Below are 23,646 nucleotides of genomic sequence, written 5' to 3' on the forward strand. Positions count from 1 at the left end.
CTAGAGCTGTAGATGGGAGAGGAGGGCAGATTTGGGGACCTTGATTCTGTCTTCCGAGATTTCTGGCTCTGAATAAATGCAACTTAGAGTCGATTTCTGTTTCTACTCTCTGGAGTCTACTGTGATGGGCATCAGGAATTTCAGTTTGTCACTTGTAAACCGGGACCCCTGACTCCACAGGAGCGTTCCAAGGAAACTTCATAATGCGTTACATTTGTTCAGAGGAGTTTGTACGGAAAGAAGAAATGAAAGTAGAAACAGAAGCAGAGGAAACAGTCTTCAGACTTAATTTTTGGGTGTCCCCTTTGATGGCTTAAAACTTGAAAAAGAGCCAGACAGGTAACAGAGTAAAAGAAAACTTTTCCAAGGATTGCCTCCCTCCCCACCCCCCGACCAGCCACAGCACACACACAGACTTATTTAAATTTGAGGAAACATGAAATGGCTGTTTGGAATGTAATGTTTTCCCCACTGAAATAACACATGGAATATTTTTAAAAGAAAAAATCAGAGACATAGTCCAAATGTTTATGAGTACAAAAACTCTTTTTATACCTAATATTCTTATATCCAAAGTACTAAATATAAAATGTAACAATACTAAACTATCATGACAAATACAGTATTAAGGCTTCAAATGACCAGAGAAACAAATAACAGAAAATACATCCAAAAGCCAGACTTCTGACTCATCAAGCTTATGTACGTGGAGTCAGAGCTGGGGAGATTGACCATTTAGAAATAACTACAGATAAAACACCTTGTATGTGCATCACTGAGTAAATGAAGATTCTCCTCACTGAAAGCTAAGTATTGGGTTGCACATGACCTATATGATTCACACAGCACGTGGTGGCAGTCTGTGGAAGGACCAGGGCAAGAGAAAACAAGACGGAGTTGACAATTTCCATATATTAGCACCTTCTAGATCCAACCTCCTGCCACCAAATAAAGCCAAAAAGATACAGATACACAGCTTTGGTTATTCCCTCTTCTCTTCTTCATCATTGGTGTTTCTGTTTTATCTGCAGTTTTAATTAATTTCTTATTCACAGAAGAAGTCAATATCCTGGAAGGGGGGGAAAGATCAAATTTGCAGGCTGGTTCCAAAAAAGCAGGTGCAGATTTTTAATTTAAAAATAATATTTAATTTTGGATTTGGTATAAGTCCAGGTTGAAAAACCTAAGGTTTTGAGATAATTATCACTATAAGTCCAATACTGTTTAAGACAAATTTCAATACACCCCTAGTTTGTAGTTTTTTCACAGACAGAGCACAGTGCCATGCAGCAATGTTAGCTGGGCTGTGGCTGTTGGACTGGGCTATGTTTGAAGCATAGCAGTCAGCTTGGGAAACACACTTCAAAATGACCATCTTGCAAAGGAGCTCAGAAAGGATCTTTTATTTCTGCCACAGTTTACATGGCCTCAGGGCAATGGGAAGACCTCCATTTTATTTCATGTAGAAGTGGAGTATATCTGCCACACAGATAAGACTCAAAATTTTTTCTGAACTATTTTGATCTTCTCAAAAACAGGTGGTAGTTTTCTTCCTTCAATCTACATTTTATAAATAACTATACCTTTCATAAAACCATTGGGAAAAACAGCTTAGTAAAATTTTTTAGTTCCTTTCTGTATAACACAGATGCTATCCATTAAAATAGAAGAAGTGTTGTTTTATATACTTGAAACCTGCTGCCAGTCTCCATTCACACACACACACACACACACACACACACACACACACACATGCGTGGTAGAAGGAGAGTTAAGTACATGAGGTGGCAGGTATGAGTTGTGAATCAGCCTGGTGGAATGATCATTTTGATCACTTTATATACGTTTATACATCAAAATTTCAAGTTGAACATCTTCAATATACAATTTTACTGGTCAATTATATTCCTGATAAAGATAAAATACAGCTTTCATAAGTTGAAACATTTAAAATAAATTCAGAGTGATTGTAGTATGTGAAGAAAGTGTGCCAACCCCACAAGGCTGATAGCCGATATGTCCATTCTACATGTCACCAATTCATAAAAGTTACTGTTGACCCCTGTTTTGTGCAACATATACTGGAAATTGAAGGACATATTTTTTTTTTTAGAATAAGTCTACGCAACCCCAAGGTCTGAGTCATCCTCCAGTCACCACTTAGATGCTTACCGCAGTTGGGATCTCCTTAGTGGCCTCCTGGTATACTCGTTGCTCTTTAACCAAGTTGCTGGGGAAATAACCCACAATTCCCATCTCATCCTGGTGGTCACCGTAAACCTGTGTGCCCAAAGCAGCAGCAGTCAGGGAGAAGCTGATGTCAGGGGTTTTGAGAAACTCCTCTCCTCGTAATGACAATTATGTGAGCCAGCGCTTCCCTTTAGTTGCACATTCCAGGGAATTCAGAGCAAATGTGAAATTGACTGGAAGCATCAGGAATTGCCAATCTGATCTTTTGGAGAAGATCTGACTTCTCTCACTACCTTAACATTACTCCTCTTTCTGCACTCCCATGTTTTGCCTGAAATCATCTGGAATCTATAGAAAACCAAGGTCAGTAAAAAATTTAAAGCAAATAGACCCCAATTTTACAGTATATATATTCCCACTTTTTTTTAAAGCATTTTAAAGCGACATATGACCCCCATCAGTTTCAGATGTATCTCTGGGATGACATCAACTATGCTTCATTCCTCCTTGGGCTCTGCTTTGGACTGTGGGTGCGTTTTAGCTCAAGCAAGCAGCTCCTGCAAAATCGAAGAGGTTTCTAAGCTTTTCTAAAGGAATTTTCTCCTTTAGACTGACCAGTCACATACGATCCTTGGCAAATCCTCTCAGACGATTTTTGAAGGAGGCTCAACTTCTATGCACTATGGAAGCCTCGGCACGCATGTTTTTCCCCCCCTTATCAAAACATCATTTTGAATTTTATCATTGTGAAATCACCCCTTTTTAAAGGGCAATAGCAAAAAATGAATCTGAGTTTTTATGTATCCACTTACAGTTCCCAAACTGTCTTTACAGCTACTCTTGGACACTAAATAGTTTGAAGACAGGAAAGCCAGGAAAAGTCAAGAGCAACACAATTAAGAAATACATATATCATACATATATATATTAAAAACAATCTCATCTTACACTGCCAGCCCAGAATTCTCCAGCTCCATTTTCTGTTACCAGCTTAGAGTAAACATAGATCTGCTGCCCTTTCTTGACATTGATGAACCTACAGTCTGGGGCATTGTAATCTTCCTGTGCTCTTGCCAGAGAAATAGTATCTGAAAGGAAATAAAAAGTGAAGTGACTAGATGTCCTATGAGCAAAAAGGCAAAGTGTGTAAGAGAGGGAGGAAAGGAGCATGCAGCTGGGTTTCAAACAGAGGAGAGAGGAGGGGGACCAAGGAAATCTTAGGCAAGCGAATTCTCCGCAGTTAGACCCCAGACACAGAACTTGAGACAGTGCTGGGGCCAATGAACGCATTTAGGATCCACTACAAAGTACAATCTGGCTTTATACCAGACAGACTTCCCATTATATGATAAAAAGGTAATGAAAAGCAAACCGTTAACAGCGCCTTACAGACACACTCCTCATCTGCACACAACTTCTTAGAAGAAAGTTTATCCATAAAAACGCCATGCCCGGCACATAGAGACACAAGGCCCCCAAGCAAAAGAATCAATATTCTTCCCATCTTCCTTCTTGCTGTTTTGACTAGCACTCTTTGCCTGATTCAGTGGTTCTTTTATTTGAAATCCAATTCTCTGGGTAAATACCCAGCCAATAGGAAGGGGCCACCCCCTTGCTCCTCCAACCCCCTCTTTTGTAATTTCATAATGTGTGCTCCTGGATTCCAGAGGCTTTTTAGCGATTCATTTTCCAGAGAGACTCAAACTCCATGTGTCTGTGTTCTGCACAAATGGTGTGCCATGCTTAAAGCTGTATCTGCCGTGGCTTGTAGTGTCCACTAGCAGACCACTATTGAGAGGCCTGTGAGACTATCAATCATTGTTTATTCTTCTTTTGTCCTCCTATCCTTTCAGTTTATGAGCAAAATTGTATTTCTGGTAGAAATCTATTCAAGATGTAACATAGACGCTGGGGAGACAGGTCAGTGGATAAGGCACTTGTTATGCAAATGTGAAGTATAGAACCCCAGAACCCTCACAAGAACTAGACAGGCGTTATGGCAGAGACAGACACAAGGCATCCTGGAGGCAAGCTTGCTAACTAGAGAAACAGGAAGCTCTGGGTGCAGCAAAAACCTCAATAAATAAAATGAAGAGAAACTGAGGAATACACACAATGTCAATATCAGGTTTCTCAAGAACACATAGGCATCCACCCGCACACATGTAAACACAGACACACACAGTGCCGCACACATGCACATCTTAAAAAGTCAAAATGTCTTGGGTACAAAATTTATTTTACTAAGCCTAATAAAATTCTAGATTTACATAATGTATGTAAATATATTTACATAATATAGCTTGTGTTGTTTGAATATGTAAATATATATTTACATGATATAAAGAACTCTTATACAAATATTTTGTGATAGGTTTCTTAGAACTCATGTTTGGCCTGAGCCACTGGTGGATTATATAACATATTTGCTAATATCACAACCAGACCCTACCAATGTGGAAGCAAGAGATAGGTGGGGGAAAAATGGGGGCAAATCCTTTATTCCAGTGTACGTAATACATAATACACATGCTTGAGACAATCAGTTTATAAAGAAAAAGTTTATTTGTGTGAGTTACAAGTCTGGAAGTTTCAGTTCATGATCACTGCCCCCATTCATCTGTGTCTGTGGCAGATGTGGTGGAAGTCAGTAACAGAAAACACCACTTAGGGCTGGGAAACCGAAGATATGGAAAGAACAGCTAGCAGGACCTTGCAATCCCCTCTGTGTCACTCCCAATGACATATGCACCTCTCAGTAAGCCTCACTCCTCTAAAGTTCTACCTCCTCCCAACTGCACCAATCTGGGTAGTACACTTTTTAACATGAAGATGGTGTTTTAGAGGCATTCAAGATCAAAACTGTAGCAACTTCCTCCAAGGATCGTGTATTTAATCTACAAATACTATGATTGATCCTAGAGAAAAAGGTGAAACTTGTGGTTTGTTACTATGGTGGTTTCAATGAAAATCCCTTCATGCTACCATGGTTCCAACCATGATGATAATGGACTAAATCTATGAACTGTAAGACAGTACCAATCAAATGTTTTCCTTCGTAACAAGTCATCGTGGTCATGGTGTGTCTTTAGAGCAGTAAAACTCTAAGACGGTTTTTCCCACTTTTCTATCTATCATCCATCTAATCTATCTTTCTTGCTGTGTTCTTTAGGATCCAGCTCCATCTGAGGCCTTCAGGGAGAATCCCCAGGATAAGCCAGCAGTCTGATCTAGTGATAGTATTCTGGCTGCTGTTCACTGCTTATCTGCTCAACCTTAGTGAGACCATGTCTCAAAAACAGAAACAGAGAAATGGCTGGAATACAACTCAGTGTCTGGCTTTTTGCTTAGCATGCAGAAAGCCCTGGGATCAGTCTACATTACAATAAATCAGTAGTTAATAAAATGTCAAATCTCAGGGACTGTACCCCAGGCTCAGTCTCACCATAGGGAATAGGGCGTAGTACAAGGTCAATAAACTGAAATATCCATATCCTTGATGGAAGGATGCCCCATCCAGAGTACTATGACTCAGGAAAACTGAGGGACACCTTTTACCTCATCTCACACTTTTCATCTTGCTCTCTCAGATGGGGACTCAGTCAGGCTCACCCCTTGGTTACAGCATGTGTCTGTATATACACATCGCATATACAGTGATAAAATATGTCCTGCTTACTCACAGCAGGGTGCTCATTTTACTATTAATGTGCTGCTCACTGGTTGCTGCAATCTGCTCCCTTCAACTTCGGTTTCATTAGCTGCTCCAAAAGAACCTAGCCCCATTATGGAGATGTATATGCTTTCAGATGTGCACAAAAATAACTGTTGATGGTAGGACAATAGACCAGTAAACAGAATACAAATAAAAGTTTATTGTACAAAATTAAGGCTCCATATTTCATAGTTCAACAAAATGAAAAAAAAATTAGGTAACTCTTTTCCCAAAACTTCATCTTCACTTCCAACCATTTAAAATGACTTGATCAAATATTATCAAAACAAACGCTATAAATAATACCAAGTCCTTTAACGCTGGCATCCCACATGTCACTTTTTGGCATAGGTAATCTTCATGGCATGGGACGGCGTGATCTTAAACCCCTGTAGAGCATCTCTGGCAGCTCCAGCCTGCCCATCATTTTCAAATTCTACAAACGCTATGTCATGTCTCCCCGGTACCAAGCGAACCTCCTTGAAACCAGGGAACCTAGGAAAAACAGAAGCAATAAATACAGGTAAATGTATACTTAAATGTGTTGAGTAACTTCCCACTACTGGTCTAGAAAAAATAATCACATCCAACCAAGAATCCCAAGTAGGATAAAGGCATTTGACATCAAGTTTATCATGAAGGAACTCCAAGAGTCCATGCTGCTAATTCCACAAATTCTATTTGTCATTATGTCAGAGCTTGTTTCCTGCTTTATCCGTTAGAATAACTCCAGCAGAGGACATCTAGCTCTTTAGATTATAAGCCTGAGCCTGGCTTCAATTCATGATTCATCCCAGACTAAAATCAATGACTCCTACTGTGGAGTGACAAATGACCTCAGTGGATACAAGTGCTATCTGCCCTGTTAGGAGGCTCCTACAAACACATTTGTTTAGTTTAAAACAACAACTTACTGGTTGAACAACATGGATAACATCATCTCATTCGTCTCCTCTGGTAAGTTATTAAGGAATAGGATATAGTTTGGAGGGTAATCAGGGACCTATTAAAACAAAAGATAAAGTTAACTTGTGAATATAAACTGCACTGCAAGATATTTGATTGTAAGAACATGGAAACTTCATCTGCAGAGAGCTCCACTGCAGCTCACATGGGCCTGGGAAACCTAAACACACCAAAAGAAAGCTGAGAACAATGGCACAGAGATACAGCTAGAAACCCAACAACAGGGGAAACCAGCACCCACGTCATGACACCCCATATCTGGAAGGTTATGATTCTGGGAAACCAGTATTTATAGATGAAACACCTGTAGGTCAGTCATGACTGCAGAATTCTGTCACCTGGAATACAGAATTGAAAAACTAGAAAAGGCAGCAACATCAGCCTGCTCAGCTGCTCACTCTACTTAGCTTATACCCCAGCGTGTGACTCCTGGCGCATCACTGCTTACTATCAGAACAGGAGAAATTAACAACTAAAGTGTTACTGCTGAGAACCACAACCTGCTGACATTTACTCTGTATGTATGTGTGTGTGAGTTAGTCTGTGTGCACAAATGCATACAGTAAAGGGTATGTGTTGCATCTACTAACTAAAACAAGCAGAATACTAGATATCAAGTCATGTCCTCAGTACTCTATCCTGAGACTACAGGGAATATATATGAGAAGACACTCTGGCTACTTGCTAGTATCATGAACAGATAAGATCAAGTATAAAAAGCAATTAGTAAACAATGTAAGACAGAAAATCAAGTGCTGGTATTTGTGAACCAACTACAAGTTCTGAAAGAGTTCAAAGAATAGAAAGAAAGATGGTAAGAAAATGCAAAGTGTCAGGTATAGTGATAGTATCTGTAATCCCAGCACTCAGGAAGTTGAGACATGAGGATTCAGAGTTTTGAGATTATCATCAAGACTATCTCAATGGGACTGAAGGGTGCTGGGCAGCTCAGTAATACAGCACTTGTCTAGTCTAGACCAGTCCCGGGGTTCAATATCCAGCAACAAAGAGGAAAAGAAAAATCGAAAGCACATAACTCTAATATTCTAACTTTCTCAGTGATACGGAGATGTGAGTCATGTCAGACTCTATAATTTAGACTATATACAAAGCAGAAAATGTAAAAACTGAGGCTGAACCAGGAAAGAAGCAAGGCTAATTGCAAGCACTGCTGCCCACCATGAACCTGAGAAAAACAGGGCAGTGTGTCAGCCTGGATGGAAACAGTCTCACCAGTATTCTGACCGTTTGTCTGAAGCCCCGACATGTGCCTTCGATAAGCCCTCACACTATCTGCTTTGTCACCGACTCATGGGAAACAAGTAGTCAGGACAGGCTTTGTGTTCTTGTCTTAGGGAAACTTACATGTTTTGAAGAGTGGGTTTCTTAAAATGACAGGTAATTATGTCTTGCAAATGAAATTACTTGTTTTTGAAGACAAGTATACTATTTTATATTGCAATAATTTTTATGATCTTAAAGCAAGCTGTAGCAGCATATTTTCCCCAAAAGTTAGGAGGAGCTAAGGTGGGAGGAGTAAGGAGAGAAAGAAGAGGAGTAAGGAGAGGAAGAGGAAAAGGAAGAGGAGGAGCTAGGGAGGAGAGATGAAGGAGAATGGAGAACCACGCATGTATCGAGAGCAGTCCTGGGTAACAAGTTATATCTAGGTTAGTTAACTGGTTTACACTTCCAATTGCGTGGGCATCTTGTTAATTGAGCATTATCAAACATATAAAGCCTTTGGTTAATCTTTAAGCATTAGATTTCATTTCTACAGGGTACCACGTGGATGGCGGGATGGTCTGGGCTCAGCCCAGCCTTGTTGAGAAAGCATGGAAGATTGGCGTCTCATGGGTGGCAGGGCCAGTGTCTATGGCCGCCTGAGCCAGCAGCCTGAGCCAAGTAGCAGCGAGAACATGCCACCGCCACTTGTGGCCACAGGCCTTGTCTAGTCTGGAAGATGTCGGTTGATTAAGAACAAGCCAGATTGAGTATCACCGATTTAAATATCTTCCGCAACAAAAGCACTCCATGGAGGAAAACATTACCTGAGGATTTGGCGCTGCATTTCCTTGGGTATTAGCTGAATTGGGTGTGCCCTACAAAAAAGGCATATAAGCATTAGAGAGAGTCAAGTAGATTTAAATAATTTTTAATCATTTTTTTTATTATTTCACTTTTAATAGAGATTTCAAATGTTGCCTCTTTAATTGTTCAAAAAAGCTCTGAGTAGGACACTCATGATGAAGAGATTATGTACAATTTATAGGCAGATTTTAAGAAAAATGTCAGTAGGTATGTCTTATAGAAAGATGTCATAAAACTGTATGCTGAATAAAACCATTTACTGCAAATCGCTGATATTCTAAATTGTTGCTTAAATATAAACACTAGAATTTTACTATTTACACTAGAGTTTAATTATCTCGGACTCTTAAAACTTCCTTTTTAAACACACACACATGTGCAATAAATGCAATCCCCAAAGACCATGCCTCATGTAAGTGAATAAACACACACACACACACACACAGAGCACACACAGAGGGACATGAATATGGACATGGACACACATATCTGCATGTGCACTGCTCTGTCTCACCTGACCAGGCTTCTTGTTTGCAGCTGCTGCAGCCTGTTCCATGGTCTTAGCTTTCTTCTTTTCCTTTTTCTTTTCCTTGTCAGCGAAAGTACCACGCATTTTAGATATTATATCGGAATCTGTTTTTGCATACTGAATTCTCTGTTTTAATTATAGGAAAACAATTTACTTTGTTGAAGGATGTTTACACTAGTTGTTAACCTTTTAAATCTAGTACATAAATACACTGCAAACCAATTTTAAACACATCTCTAAGGAAATAGTTGAAATAAATTAATAGAAATAAGTTGTGGCCTACAATTCACAATACAGCAAAGTACACCCACCTGTCTTTAATAAAGGACAACCAAGGTTGGCCTGGGTGGTGCTGATCTATAACCTAAGCACTCAAGAGGCCAAATCAAGAATATCACACGTAAGAGGCCAGCCTGCGCTACAGAGCAATTTTAAAGTTAGCCTGAAAAACTCTTAGAATTTATTTCAAAATAAAAGGTAAAGAGATACAGCTAAGTAGGAGAGCAAAGTCCTATCCTGTATAAAGCCCCAAGTTCAATTCCTGCCACTAACACAAAAACAAACAACCGAAAGCAACTAGACCAGACTTCATGTGGTAAGAACAAGGCTAAAAAAGCTATATTACTGCTTCTTCTGTCTTAATAAGTATGAAAACTTATCAGTGAGTCACGGAAGGATCAATATGTGTCAATCAGCTGTGGAATGTATCATATTTGTTACTTCCAGTGACTAAAATCCTAAGTCTGTAAATAACTTTCCTTTGAATCTATCATTTTCAAAAAATGAATTCAGTAACTTAAATCTTAAAGTGGCTTGAGAGGAAATAATAGAGAGATACAGGCTGCTATGACTGGGCTTAGTCTTCCTATACCAGACAGGCAGCAAGATGGTAGGCACCTAAGATCAGCGAGCACTCAAACACACTGGCCTACACTAATGCTTTATCAAGTATATTGCACAATCCACAAGCCTAGTGAGTATCTAAGCATGCAGATTCTGACACAGTAGTGTAGGTAAGGCTGCAGACTCACAAAGGAAATGATGGCCAGCTTTGAGGAATGGGCCTTAGACAAACTAATAAACTTGCCACATGGCTAAATTCACCACTGATGAAATGGCCAAATATTTCTGACAAACTGTAGTTACTTATGGTATAGCTGTCTGCAAGCTGTAATTTCAATTCAACCAAACACATCTCTGGAGCTCACAGAGTCAACATTTCTCTGATGACATCAAAACACAACAATTCCATAAAGTATTCTTATTCCAATTCTACTGATCTTGGTCTGAAGAGACAGAAAAGCATTTTCATGTAGTGTAAACAGAAGGCAAGGATTTCTTAAAATCAAAATGGATTCTTTCTTTCCTCTCCTTCAGCTAGCAAAGAATATACCAGGGAGAGAAGAGGAAAGCAGGCACCCCTCAGAACCCTTGGTCTTCTACTGCAGCAGACTCCACACAGCTCTGCTAACCTTCCCTTCATTCTAACAAACAAGACTGCTCAGAACTCAGGTCTGTTAGGTCTTCAACCTTGTCCCTGACCTGAACAGATCCTGGGTACCGGACTTGTCTGACTTCATAACACAGTTACCTAAGAAAGTATCTGAGTTCAACAACAGCTCTTACCAGGACATAATGCAGCCTGTCCAGAGACAACTGGCACTATCTAAAGACACTGCTAGCTGAGGTGCTTTTATCCTCTAGTGGGTAGAGGCCATGGAGTCTACTAATCACCTTGGTGAATAGCAAAGATTCCCAAAGTGCTATTAGTAATAAAACTCTGTTCCAAATGCCCATGTAAAATAAAATATAATCCATCCCTTGAAGATAGCAGAGAACAAGATTTACATTTATCCCAAAAGGCTCATGACAGAATCCTCAGGACAGTAGTTCTACTTCACTGAGGTAATTTTGTTTTGAGTTAGAAATGAAAGCAAATTCTGCTTCCTTCTGATCTAATGTAAAAGCACCTAAATATAAGTAAGGCAGCTCAAAGAATCTTATTTATCCTGTCCAGAAGCTGGAGATCTGGCAGCTCCTGCTAACTTTCCTCAAGGCAGACAGAGAACAGACCTCTAATATAGCCTTCAATGGAAAATTAGACCAATGGACATTTCCTATTCATTTTAAAAAGTGAGTTGGCAGGATAAGACTAGTGCCAAACACAGCAAACATTTCCTCCCTTCTTATCTCCAGTTAACCAGGTACATATCAACTTGCTATTTCAATTCAGCCAAATTACCTAAAGAAGTCTCATGCTCCAAGCACATGATCTAGACTATGTAAATTCTTCATATTAAGTAGTATTAGCTGATTTCAGGAAGTTCACCTTACTGAAACCCGGGAACAGTATGGTACAACATAAGGGCTCCAAACTGCTGCTGACAGCTCACACTATAGGGCTGGCTGGAGCACACCATGCCCATTCTCTTGTGTATGCACTGTTTTTCCTGATTTCCTTACCGTCTAAGAGAAGAACTACAACAGAAGAGCATCTGGCGATATTACTACCTGACCATACTAGAAAGTATGTTCCCATCTAGCATATAAAAAGCATGATAAGTCTAGATGTTTAAGATTAGTGTCCAAGTGCTGATGCTGCACTGGCTACAAGAATACACCCTAAATGAATAAGATTAGCCTCATGCCCAATCTTTTTCCACGACATGCAAGGACTAGACCAGAAGCATGTACTACAGCCTTTAGGCCAAATCCATATCATGACCTGTTTATGTACAGTCTGCAAGTTAACAATTATTATTTTTTTAAAGCTTTATCTTTTTTGGGGGGTGGGGGTAAGGATTTATTTTATATACGTGACTACACTGTCACTCTCTTCAGACATACCAGAAGAGGACATCAAATCCCATTACAGATTGTGAATCACCATGTGGTTGCTGGGAATTGAACTCGGGTCCTCTGGCAGAGCAGTCAGTGCTCTTAACCACTGGGCCATCTCTCCAGCAACAATTATTTTTAACACAGTTTTAAAAGGTTAAAAACACGCAAGCACAAGCAGTAAATATCAGAAACGTTATATGGTCAGCAAAGCTTGGAGTTTCACTGAGTCTTACACCCAGTGCTCTCTGGACTACCCCCTCCCACTTTATTTTTTGAGACAAAGTCTTATGTACCCTGGGATCTCCTTGAACTTCTGATCTTCCTTCCTCTCCTCCCAAGAGCTGAGAATCCATGCATGTGCCACCATGTCTACCTTAATTTCTCTTGCTTTAAAATAATTTTGTGTTACTTTATTCTTCAATGACATAAATCATAATATATTTTAGCTTTGCTCATTTTAAGTAGAATAAATTAATAGTCAATTCAGTTCTAGTAGTGTATTTTTATAACAATATTCATATATAAGACTCGTGTGATAGTGCATACCTATCATCCCAGCACTTGGGGTGATAAAAACTTGGAGTCTTAAGCCCTGGCTACATAACAAGTTAAAGGCTAGCCTAGGGTACCAGAGACCCTGTCTCAAAAGAAACAAAATACCTATATAATACCCCCAAAATTTCTCTAAACAAACAACCAAACCAACCAACCAAACAAACAAAACCAAACAAACCAAAAATAGCTTAGTATTAACTCCTGACTTAAAGAAAGAATTCACTGTACCACTCAATAATGATTAAAGCAGAAATAACAGGTTTAGCTCACCATTGGTTTACCATAAAATGGAAATCCTTGTAACTGTCTCAAAGCATTTGTGGATGAACCCAGTTCCTTAAATATAACAAAAGCCTGTCCCCTCATCTTCATGGTCTTTAAAGCCACAATATCTACTACATGTCCAAACTGAGAAAACAGGGCATACAGAGATCTCTTCAATTCTGAATAAGAAAGAAAACATTTTGTGAAGGGAACATTGATTAAATTCTTCATAAAATAACAATACAACAACCACCTCTACCATTCATTTATTTACAGTGATTTAGCAAAAACACCACACTACTCCCATTGGCTAGCCAATTTAAATAGTTACTTAAAACCATTTGTGAAATACTTCAAAGCACTTCAATCCCTGCATGTTCTTATATTTAAAAAATCTTAAAGTTGGGGGCTGGAGAGACGGCTCAGTGGTTAAGAGCACTGACAGCTCTTCCAGAGGTCCCGAGTTCCATTCCCAGCAACCACATAGTAGCTCACAACCATCTGTAATGGAATCTGATGTTCTCTTCTGGTGTGCCTGAAAACAACGATCCTGTATTCACGTACATAAAATAAATAAGTCTTTAAAAAGAAATCTTAAAGGTGTGTAAAAATGGGATTAAACCACTGATGAACACCAAGATGACTAGAGGAGACACTGACATCATTCCTAAGACACAAGTGAATAGTCACATTTTAGTTGTGAAAAGTGTTTTCAAAAGAACATACCTTCTTTTTTAATTTTGTCATTCATGTTGTTGATATAAATTGTGTGATTTGGTCTGATATCCATGTTTGGGAAAAACCCTTCAAGTAGCCTAAAAGAAATAACGTATAATCTGTTATTAGCAAGGAGGTTCTATCATGCAGGTGTATGGCATGTCCCAAACCAGCAACTATTAGCTGCTTTATTATTTTTCCACAGCAGATGTCAGAAAACATTTAGCTGGAAGTAAACAACCATCTCTCCCTAGTTCCCACATCCATCTTTTTTAGACAAATGGAAAATAGCTCTCAAGATCAAACCTTGGTAGAACAATACCAAGATTCTACAAATTGGTAGAATCTGTCAATACATAGGCAGATTTAGAAACATATTATTCAGTTATACTTTTTTTTAGCCCTCACTTAAATGATACTGCTCTTTCATCTACATAATGAAGTAACTTTTTAACTTTTGTAAGTATATTTACTAATTCTTTGAGAATGTCATACCATTTTGATCATATTCACTGGAAAACAGCTTTTCCCCCAGTAAAATGATTTAAACATTTTGTAAAAAAAAAAAAAATCAGTAAACACACACCTAGTTAAAAAAAAAAAAAAGAAAATCATTGTAACAGAACAATAAAACAAACGTATTTATTTAACCATCAGTGCCATCATACATAGTGAGGTCAGAGAACCACCTTTCAGGGACTTTCAACTCTGTCTCTTCTTCCACTATGTGGGTCTCAAGAGCCAAACTCAAAAGTGGTCAAGGTTGGCAAAAAGTACATTTACCTGCTGAGCCATCTCGACAACTCTCAAATCTATTTATAAATTCAAGGGTGTGTGTATGTACACGTACACCTCAGGATCCCTCCCATCTGACAGATTTGAAGGAGGTGACTTAGAAGACAATAAGATACGGATTTAAGGTCTATGCTTTTACAACTTGCTTCAATGTGGGGCAAGTTCCTTAATGTCTCAGGTCCTCAGCTACAAATTATGGAAAGTAACAGCTCCTATAAAATGGAGCCAGTAAGATTATATGAGACAGCTATGCAGCAGTCTGTGTCAGTAAGCATCTAAAGTTACTATTTATTATCGATGGCTATTACACGTTAAAGGAGATAAGTGTCTTAAGGCCACACAAAAAGCTGTTCTGTACACTACAGAGTGTTTGTTACAGGAAGGGCCTGTACGATGTAGGTAACGGATAATAGGTAACGTTAATCAAAGGCTTGCCTCCCTAAATGGGGACCTGGAGAAGGGCTGGGATCTCAAGAGAAAGACAAAAGCAAAGGCTCTAATTAGCTCCTGCGGGCTCAAACAGTGCAAGGGCACCTGAAACCCAAAAGGCTGCCAGAGGCGAGGTGGCGGGAATAGACGGAAAGTGCACAGTGTAAACCCTCCCCAGCCCCCAGCCCCCACCCCACCGCCTCAAGCAAGCAGCGGGCCATTCTTTTTCCTTGGGCTAATTCCTATGTGTCAGCTTGAGCCTCTTTACACACTGGCCAATCTACCCCAACACTAGGGTCCTCGGACGTTAAAAACCCAACCATCCCGTAGAGAACAGAATGTGATAATGTGACGCCGGGCCTCAACCCGCTCGCCCTAAGGTCGCCGTCCCTCCCTCCCATACGTTCGCGGAGCCGGGAATCACGCAACCGACGACACCTCTGCCCTCGCTGGCTCAGTTCCAATGGGGCGGGATCCTGCCAAAGGCCGAGACCAGCCACAGTAAGGAAGACCCCGACAAACCCACCTAAAGCCGGTGAGATCCGATGGAAGGCAAAGCGGAAGAGCCTCCCAGCGCCGGAAGAGAGCACCCAGACTCCTCAATCGAACTCAGATAAGTCGAAGAGCCGAGCACAGATTCAATCGATGTCTCCTCGCCAAGACCGCGGGAGGCAGAATATTTCTGCGCACGCGCGTCCCGGTTTCCTGGAAAGTTAACTGTGGAAAGGGAAGAACTGGAAATCTAGGATCCAGGGGCCAAGCTGCGAAGGCTGAGAAGGGAAGGGTAGGGGATCGTTTCCCTTACTGCGACTTTGAAGCTTCCCAGTTTTATGATATGATACAATTTTACAGGAGCGTGTCTCCAGCGGCATGTTAGTCTAGCCTTTCTATGGGTTCTGGCCAACTTGGCTTAACACCAACTTTAGAATGGCTGTTGTCAGTCCCTGAAGTCAATCTCTGGGAGTCTGAAAGGACATCTCAGCACTCTACATATTACATCTTAGATGCAGCCCAGTCTTCGACCCAAGAGCAAAGAGAATTCGTGAGTCTTTGCTGGTACTCTCACCAGGCTTCCGGAGTGAGAAAACTAAACATCATATGCCTAAACTCACTTACTTAGAAATGGTTAATTCCCACCCACTCTCCCACTCTCCCACTCTCTCCTTTCCTCACAAAATGCCTGGATTTTTTTTCTAGGCTAAATTTGGGGCAGGGACCAAATTGATTGCCTTTATCAGCTTGAGGTTTGTAATTTTTGAAAGTCACATGAAGTTGCAGAATGGAAAGTTTTGAGAGTAGTAATTTTATCCACTTTGTTGACTGAAATAATTAGGAGGATGACTTATACTCGATAAATTTGTATCAGATGAATGAATGAAGTTTCATGAAAATTAGGCCATAATAAAACAAATGTGAAGGCCAATGAAAATCCTGTAAATATAGGAAGTAACGTTAAACAAGCACAGAAAAGCGTTCCTTAATTACATGGATATGGAAACCAGTCTGGTTTTTATAAAAAGGATATTGAGTGTATTCTTAGCAAAAGTGCATCTAGTAAATATAAAATAATTTCTAAGCAACAAGATCAGAGTAGTTGATTAACTGTGCTTGGTAGTAATGAGAGCTCTGGCATAAGCTATAACCTGCCTGTGTTGTATACATTGATCTGGCCGAGAGGTCATAGCTATTCTCAAAATGCAAATGTATAAACATGCAAAGACATGACACCTGGGAAGAAAAATAAAGAAATTTAAAGAAATTCCACGCCTGTTCTACCAAAGCTTGAATCACGGCTACTACACTCTTACCCAGCAAGTAGGGAATTGTCCAATGGCAGTTTGGTGTCAGTGGTTTCCGTGCTCTTTTCCAGGTTTACTAAGAATGACCACATTTTCATATCCGTGAGTAATCACTCCAAGCTTTCCTGAATGGGTCTTCAACAGTTTCCTGAATGAATGGGAAACTAAGAATTGAAATAGGGTCTGATGGGGAAAGGGCTTTCCTGGTTGTTGCAAAGTATTTGATCATACTGTGAACCCAGAGATTGTGTAATTTACCGAAAAAAAGATGTTTCTAGTTTGGTGTGGCTCAGTTGTAGCACACACCTTTAATCCCTCTGGCAGGAATACAGATATGCCCTAAGGACACACCTTTAATCCCAAACAATGAAAGTAACATTAGTTGGTAGAAGGAATTACCCTTTTGAAAGTGATGTCTAGGGCTGGAGAGACGGCTCAGCAGTTAAGAGCACTGACTGCTCTTCCAAAGGCCCTGAGTTCAATTCCCAGCACCCACATGGTGGCTCACAGCCATCTGTAATGGGGTCTGGTGCCCTCTTCTTGTGTGTCTGAAGACAGCTACAGTCTACTTACATAAAATAAATAAATCTTTAAAAAAAAAAGAAAGATGTCTAATTGAGTGGCAGACAAAGTAGTGAATCAAAAAAAAAAAAGATTTGGCAGAATATGAGAGAATTCTCAACTCTCATGAGAAGAGAGAGGAAAGGAAAGCTATTTAAGAGGGCAGTGCAGAGAGAGGGAGGGGGAAGAGAGGAAGGAAGGAAGGAAGGAAGGAAGGAAGGAAGGAAGGAAGGAAGGAGGGAGGAAGAGGCAGCATTTTACCAGGAGAGTTTTACAGAGACAGGTTTAAGAGAACAATCTAGACACAGGTGAAGACAGAATGAGCCAGATAATGAGAAGGAGCCTGGAGGTTAGAACAGATTACTAGAGTTAGTTTGTGGTCAAGCAGAGCAATTCAGGAGAGGGAAGGAGGGAGGAAGGGAGGGAGGGAGGAGGGAGGGAGGGGGGAGGGAGGGGGAAGGGAGGGAGGAAGGGAGAGTGGGGAGATAGAAGCCAGATTGAGGCAATAAACCTCAGAGACAACAAGTACAACAAGCAAATAAAAGATTCTTTTATACCTGGTTCTTTGGGAAACCTTGTAATCACCTGATTCTATATCTAAATTATTAGGGGGACAATACTACCCAAACTGTAGTCTCATATACATGTAATATAAAGAAAATTGAATATATTATAAACTAATCTTATATAAACTCTGACCTCTTGCTGGTCAAACTAGGAATTAGATATCAAGAGCTCACATTTTAAAAACTAATAGAAGAGAACATATGTTTCCCTGGAGTTCTGCTTGGTTTAGATTCATATTTTTGTTAGGCAATGAGATTTACTTTCCAGTGAAACAGGTTTTTTATTAAACTAAGCCCAGAGGCAGCATTAAAACCATCATATACAAGCTTCATGCATCTACTAACGATAAAATTTGCTTATTTTCAGAGCATCAGAAAAATTACTACGACCAGTTGGGAATAAAACTGTGTCAAGACACCTAAATTATAAAGATGATGGCTGTACTGTCTCTTAGTGGCTCTCAATACACATATATTTTCTGTACTTTATCTGCACATGTTTTATGTTTCTCATTAAATGTTTTCCAGTATCTTGCAGCAGTGACTTTGGGAAAGGAACATGCTTGAAGGAAAAGGTACCATAAAACTATACTGGATATATTTTGTCTTATTTATGCTATAGCATAAATATTGGGCCAGAAAATGTATGGCAACTTGTTTGCATCTTTTTTTTCTCCCTACAGGTGGTAATTACACTAAAAATTTATATAGAATGAATTATTTTCACAACAAGCATTAAACAAGTCTAAGTATTATTATTGAGCACCAAATCAAGTTTACATTTCCTCAGCTGGTTGAAATTATGTTCAGTTAAGTTTTTACTAAAAAGCAACTCTCTCCATTCTGGAAGGAAATAAATTTTTACAATTGATTTCCTTTCATTGCATTTCAGTGTTACTTTTTAAATTCTTAAGCACACTCTTAGTTTTAGAGACAAATAAATAAGCAAATGAATGACAGAATGACTATTGTATGTAACGAGTATTACATATACCATGATATTGTATGTAATGTCATGTGGTACATGCTACACTCCAGTGTCATTCACCTGTCTCAGAATGATACCCTCTCCCTGGATTTGGGTAGGACCTTAGGTAGGCTATGGCAATACATGCAATTCCAGGTTTTTTTGTTTTGTTTTAAATTTGGAGATCTGAAAGTCAGCCAGTAAAAGACAAGGAGAAAGTTGGGACATTCTGTGCATAGTATACGATTGTCTATCAGGTAAAGTAACGTCACACCGTTCCCTTGGAGACTGCCAGTCCAGCATACCTAGGTAATGAAATTTTAAGTAGTGGTGCATGCCTTTAAGCCAAGTATTCTGGAAATAGAGGCAGAAGGAAATTTGTTAATTCAAGGTCAATCTGGTCTGCATAGCAAGTTCCATGCCAGCCAGGCTAAAGTGAGCCTTATCTCACATACAGGTAAAAAATTGTAAGCATAGTTAGTCATGTTTCTCGTATGATTCACCACTGTAAATTATTTGGGGTTCTTAGATCCTGTAACTATTTGAAATCTAAGTTTTTAAAAAATCCATTTTTAAATGTCGATTGATCCCTAACTGTCTAATTTCAAGCATGATGTATTACTGATTTCATGGGCACGGTACAGATGTCCAAATCTATTGCTTCTCAAATGCTAACAAGTACATAGTTTACTCGAAGTTTTGGAAAAAAAAATCTGATTAGGTGAGATTAGACTAGGGCATGAGAAGTTCTGACAATCAGCGGCTAGGTGATGCTGATGCCTCTAGTCCTGTACTACGTTTTAGGTACTGAGATGAGAGTTCTCATTTTAAAAATATAGTTTATCTATATCTCTATCTCTATATTAAAATATAACTTTATATTTATAGTTATCTATAAGGTGTCAGAGATAATGTCAAATACAGAATACTAATGTCTTAGCACATAGCCTGCTGTTATAACAAAATTATCTAAAATTAGGTAGTTTATAAAAATTGAAATTTACTTAGCTCACTATTCCAGAGGCAGGGAGTCCAGAGCATGACATGAACATTTGGTCAGCATCTGATGAGGGCTTTCTTGCTACATCACAACATGGCAGTGGGCAACACGCAGTGAAGCAGAACATATATGCCTGAGAGAGTTCCTATTATAGGGAAGCCACTCCCAAGACAGCCCATTAAACCAGTGATTTGAATGAGAAAAGTCCCCTTAGGCTCTTATATTTGAGTCCTTCTTCCCCAGTTGGTGAGATTGTCTGAGAAGGTTTGGGCTGCATGTTGGTGTCAGAAGAGGTGTCTCATTGAGGGTAGGCTTTGAGGATTCCAAAGACTGATGTAGAAAGAATGGTGCAATATATGGATACATCACCTGTCAATAAAATGCTATTGGCCTATTAGCTTAGGTGGGAAATAGGAAGGTGGGAGTTCTAGTACAGAGTGAGAATTTCAGGGATAGTGTCAGGTGCAGGAAGATTCATCCTGAATTCTGAGAAAGATTGTCTCATGAAACTAAAGGAGAGGTAACTAGCCACTTGATATAACTTAGACTAGTTTAAATGAGATATTGAGTTATGAGATAGTGAAACCAAGCCAAAGCTATTAGCTTAGGTATTTATTCATATCTAGGAAGTCTCAGAGTTGTTATTTTAGGAAAAGCTAGCTGTTGGGCATGTCATTCTCAGCACGTTCTCTCCCTCCCTCTCTCTCTCTCTCTCTCTCTCTCTCTCTCTCTCTCTCTCTCTCCTCTCCGCTTCCTACTTATAGATAAAATTTAAGCTCTTTGCTGTTACACCAGCACTATGCCGACTTGGCTGCTGTCACGCTCTCTACCATGATTGCCATGAACTCTAACCCTGTGAAACCACCAGCCCCAAACAAACTCTTCTATAAATCTACTTGGTCATGGTTTCTTATTACAGCAATAGATAAGTAACGAAGATACCCAGTAATTCATTAATGAATTAATCCAAAGTGCCTATGACACAGTCTATTCCCAAAGGCCCTAATTCTCAATACTGCTGCACTGAGAACCAAGTTTCTACACGAGACTGTGGGTGACAAACCATAGCAGCCACCTTCTTACATAAACATAAAACCACTATTCATTTTAAACACTGGCTAGTTATCTTGTTTCCTCTATTTAAATACCTTCCAGTGAAAATAAATATTAACCAGAAGAAGTCTAGAATTTTTGATCCATTTCAACAAGTGATTGTAGCCAAGAGTTCCTGTTATTTTCCAAATTATAGTGGTTATTAACATCGTCCAAAGAAAAACCGAATTCTTTTCTTACAATGGGGTCATAGAAGGCATGTGCTATACTCCGCACTTGGAAAAGCTGGCACTGCTATGTACTTTCTTCAGATAAGTATAAGAATCTGAAGATCCAATAGTAACAGAGCAGTATATCTGGAACACAGATGGTAAGGGAGAAGGCAGAAGCACTATGAGCCAATACAGAGTTTGCCAACTGCTCTGTTTTTCATCTTTGTTGTCTTGGAAACATATCCCAAAATGGAACCTTTGTCTATCTTAGGCCTCTGAGTAACTTTAATAATTGGAGATCATCTTCTCCCCTCTACCCTCCCTCGCCAGTTCAAACTGACTGTGTAACATGCCAGACATAATCCATTGTCATTTGGGAGATATTTGTTAATGTAGCCATAGCCTAACTCATCATGATTTGCAATAGTAGTGTCTGTAATAAATAACTTTAACAATATATATTATATAACCCAAAGAAGTTTTCTACAAGCTATTGTTATAATGGGGACCATTCTCATCCAAACTGCTACAGTGGGTTAATGGCTATCTTGAAAGTGGATTAGCTATAACAGGAACATTTTTTGGCATACATGATACGCTTAACTGTGTGTTACCCTCTGCCATGTCGTGATGTAGCAAGAAAGCCCTCACCAGATTCTTATAGATGCTCATATCATGTTCTGGACTCCTTGCCTCTGAAATAGTGAGCTGAATAAATTTTTATTCTTTCTATTCTACTCAATTTTGGGTATTTTGTTATAGCAATGGGATATGTGCCAAGACACTAGTATTCTGCATTTGATATTATTCTTGTGCTATATTATTCTTGTATTTGATATTATTGGTGCATCATTATAGCTAACTATATATTCTTATAGGTATTGCACTGCTTTTGAGTACACAACAAATGAAATATATAGATCCAAGATAACTATGAATTTGGAAGTAAAAATCCAAGTATCTGACAACTAAAAGAGCCAATTTTGGTGTTTTTATTTTGAAATTTGATCTCTTATTTATTCAACACGTATATTGAATAGTTATGGTGGTATTACAGCCTAGTGAGTGTATTGAAAATTGAAATATTGAGTCAAAAATGAATTTAATGCATATAATCCACTGAACATAATAGATTAGCCTAACTTAAATGGGCTTTAAACACCCTATAGTAAAGTGAATGAAGATCACAATGAAATGTTACTTATCTCATGTGACTTATTGAATACAATGGTAAGAAGCAGAATAGTTGTATAAATAATTGAAGCATTGTTGAAAAATGAACTAAATCCAAATCAGTATAAGTGAGGAACCACCAGCATAAGATGCCCTTATATAAAATATGTATTATATTATAATTATATTGTTTATATTTTGGACAAAGTTAGAAAAGAATCAGTGGTGTGTAGAACCTTCAGAGATGGATTCTAAAGAAATAAATTGCTACCATACCATTTTACTATTCTAATTTTAGACTGGTCAGAATCATCTTGCAACAAAAGACCCAGCATGTGTATAAAACATGTCAGGTATGATTTAACCTCCAGAGACAGGCTGAATTGTGATCACAAAGGAGTTGTGTGAGGACATTCTGAAGCCCCTACTTTGAATTGCAGATTGTGTTCAGACAAGACAACCCTGAAAATTATTTCTATCTGGGGAATCCAAAACAATTATGGAAATAAGGCCGATAGTTCCAATTCTATTTTGTTTCAGGTGAATGTGAGGGTAGTTTAACTGCTTAAAATGTCTCTAATATTCTCTGCCAGAAATATCATCACATGAGTTAATGAGTTTATTAAAGCTGATGGCAGAAAACAAGAACTGGCCTTGTATCTTACTGAGATTGGACAGCCTTCCTTTAGTCGTGGTAGATTTCTTTTGGCTCTAATATGAAGCTACTTTCTAACCTTTAATGTTACCAAATTATTTCCGCCCCCAACAGATATTAATAGAACTTATAATACATTTTGTCATCTCAGTAGAGGACTCTGAATAAGAGTGGTCAGCTTGGAAAGCCTAAAAGGAATTCGTTCTAAGTTATTTCATTGTGACTGAAATTGTAAATGACAGATTCTATTATGAATGGCTACGACTGGAAGAGCTCATTCCTCCCTTCCTTCAGCATAGGGTATCCTGGAAGTCCTTTGTAGTGTTCTGTTGTTCTGGTCCGCTGGTCAGGGAGCAAGAGAGAGAGTGGGGACAGGGACGCAAAGAATGGAGACAAGACGAAGTCTGGTCAAAGACGAAGTCTGCCTGCTGGAGACGGAGTCTGAGTCTGTCTGCTCTCTGTCAAGTCTGTCTAGTCGAGGTCTGTCTGGAGACGAAGTTTGTCTGTTCTGACTAGTCTGTCTGCTCTCTGCCTCTGCCTCTCCATCGAGTCTGTCTAGCTCTCTGTCGAG

The 23,646-nt window shown here is 39.2% G+C and overlaps 2 protein-coding genes across 2 annotated transcripts; both read right to left on the reverse strand.

Annotated features, from left to right (window-relative positions):
- Positions 1–514: 514 nt before the first annotated feature.
- Positions 515–3,801, reverse strand: Otor (otoraplin). The gene is made up of 4 exons (XM_028753922.1): positions 3,580–3,801; positions 3,139–3,278; positions 2,173–2,280; positions 515–1,069 (listed from the first exon to the last, which is right to left on the reverse strand). The coding sequence occupies exons 1-4, from the start codon at positions 3,692–3,694 to the stop codon at positions 1,046–1,048; spliced, it is 387 nt and encodes a 128-aa protein (XP_028609755.1). The 5' UTR covers positions 3,695–3,801; the 3' UTR covers positions 515–1,045.
- A 2,242-nt stretch (positions 3,802–6,043) lies between these two features.
- On the reverse strand, positions 6,044–15,682 carry Snrpb2 (small nuclear ribonucleoprotein polypeptide B2). Its single transcript, XM_028755113.1, has 7 exons — positions 15,616–15,682; positions 13,875–13,963; positions 13,155–13,327; positions 9,474–9,614; positions 8,920–8,970; positions 6,820–6,908; positions 6,044–6,400 (listed from the first exon to the last, which is right to left on the reverse strand). The coding sequence occupies exons 2-7, from the start codon at positions 13,936–13,938 to the stop codon at positions 6,241–6,243; spliced, it is 678 nt and encodes a 225-aa protein (XP_028610946.1). The 5' UTR covers positions 13,939–13,963; positions 15,616–15,682; the 3' UTR covers positions 6,044–6,240.
- Positions 15,683–23,646: the final 7,964 nt, after the last annotated feature.

Source organism: Grammomys surdaster, unplaced genomic scaffold (genome assembly GCF_004785775.1).
Source record: "Grammomys surdaster isolate TR1022 unplaced genomic scaffold, NIH_TR_1.0 129, whole genome shotgun sequence".
Lineage (NCBI taxonomy): Eukaryota > Metazoa > Chordata > Mammalia > Rodentia > Muridae > Grammomys > Grammomys surdaster.

Bases quoted from the DNA above. Each gene is read 5' to 3' on its own strand.
- Otor (XM_028753922.1), bottom strand. From the start codon at position 3,694: ATGGGAAGAATATTGATTCTTTTGCTTGGGGGCCTTGTGTCTCTATGT. The intron at 3,279-3,579 runs GTAAGGCGCTGT...ATTTCCTTTCAG, and splicing joins TGCAGATGAGGAGTGTGTCT to ATACTATTTCTCTGGCAAGA. The intron at 1,070-2,172 runs GTAAGCATCTAA...CCCCCCTTCCAG, and splicing joins CTAAGGAGATCCCAACTGCG to GATATTGACTTCTTCTGTGA.
- Snrpb2 (XM_028755113.1), bottom strand. From the start codon at position 13,938: ATGGATATCAGACCAAATCACACAATTTATATCAACAACATGAATGAC. The intron at 8,971-9,473 runs GTGAGACAGAGC...CCTTTTTTGTAG, and splicing joins CAAACAAGAAGCCTGGTCAG to GGCACACCCAATTCAGCTAA. The intron at 6,401-6,819 runs GTAAGTTGTTGT...TGTTTTTCCTAG, and splicing joins TTATCCATGTTGTTCAACCA to GTTCCCTGGTTTCAAGGAGG.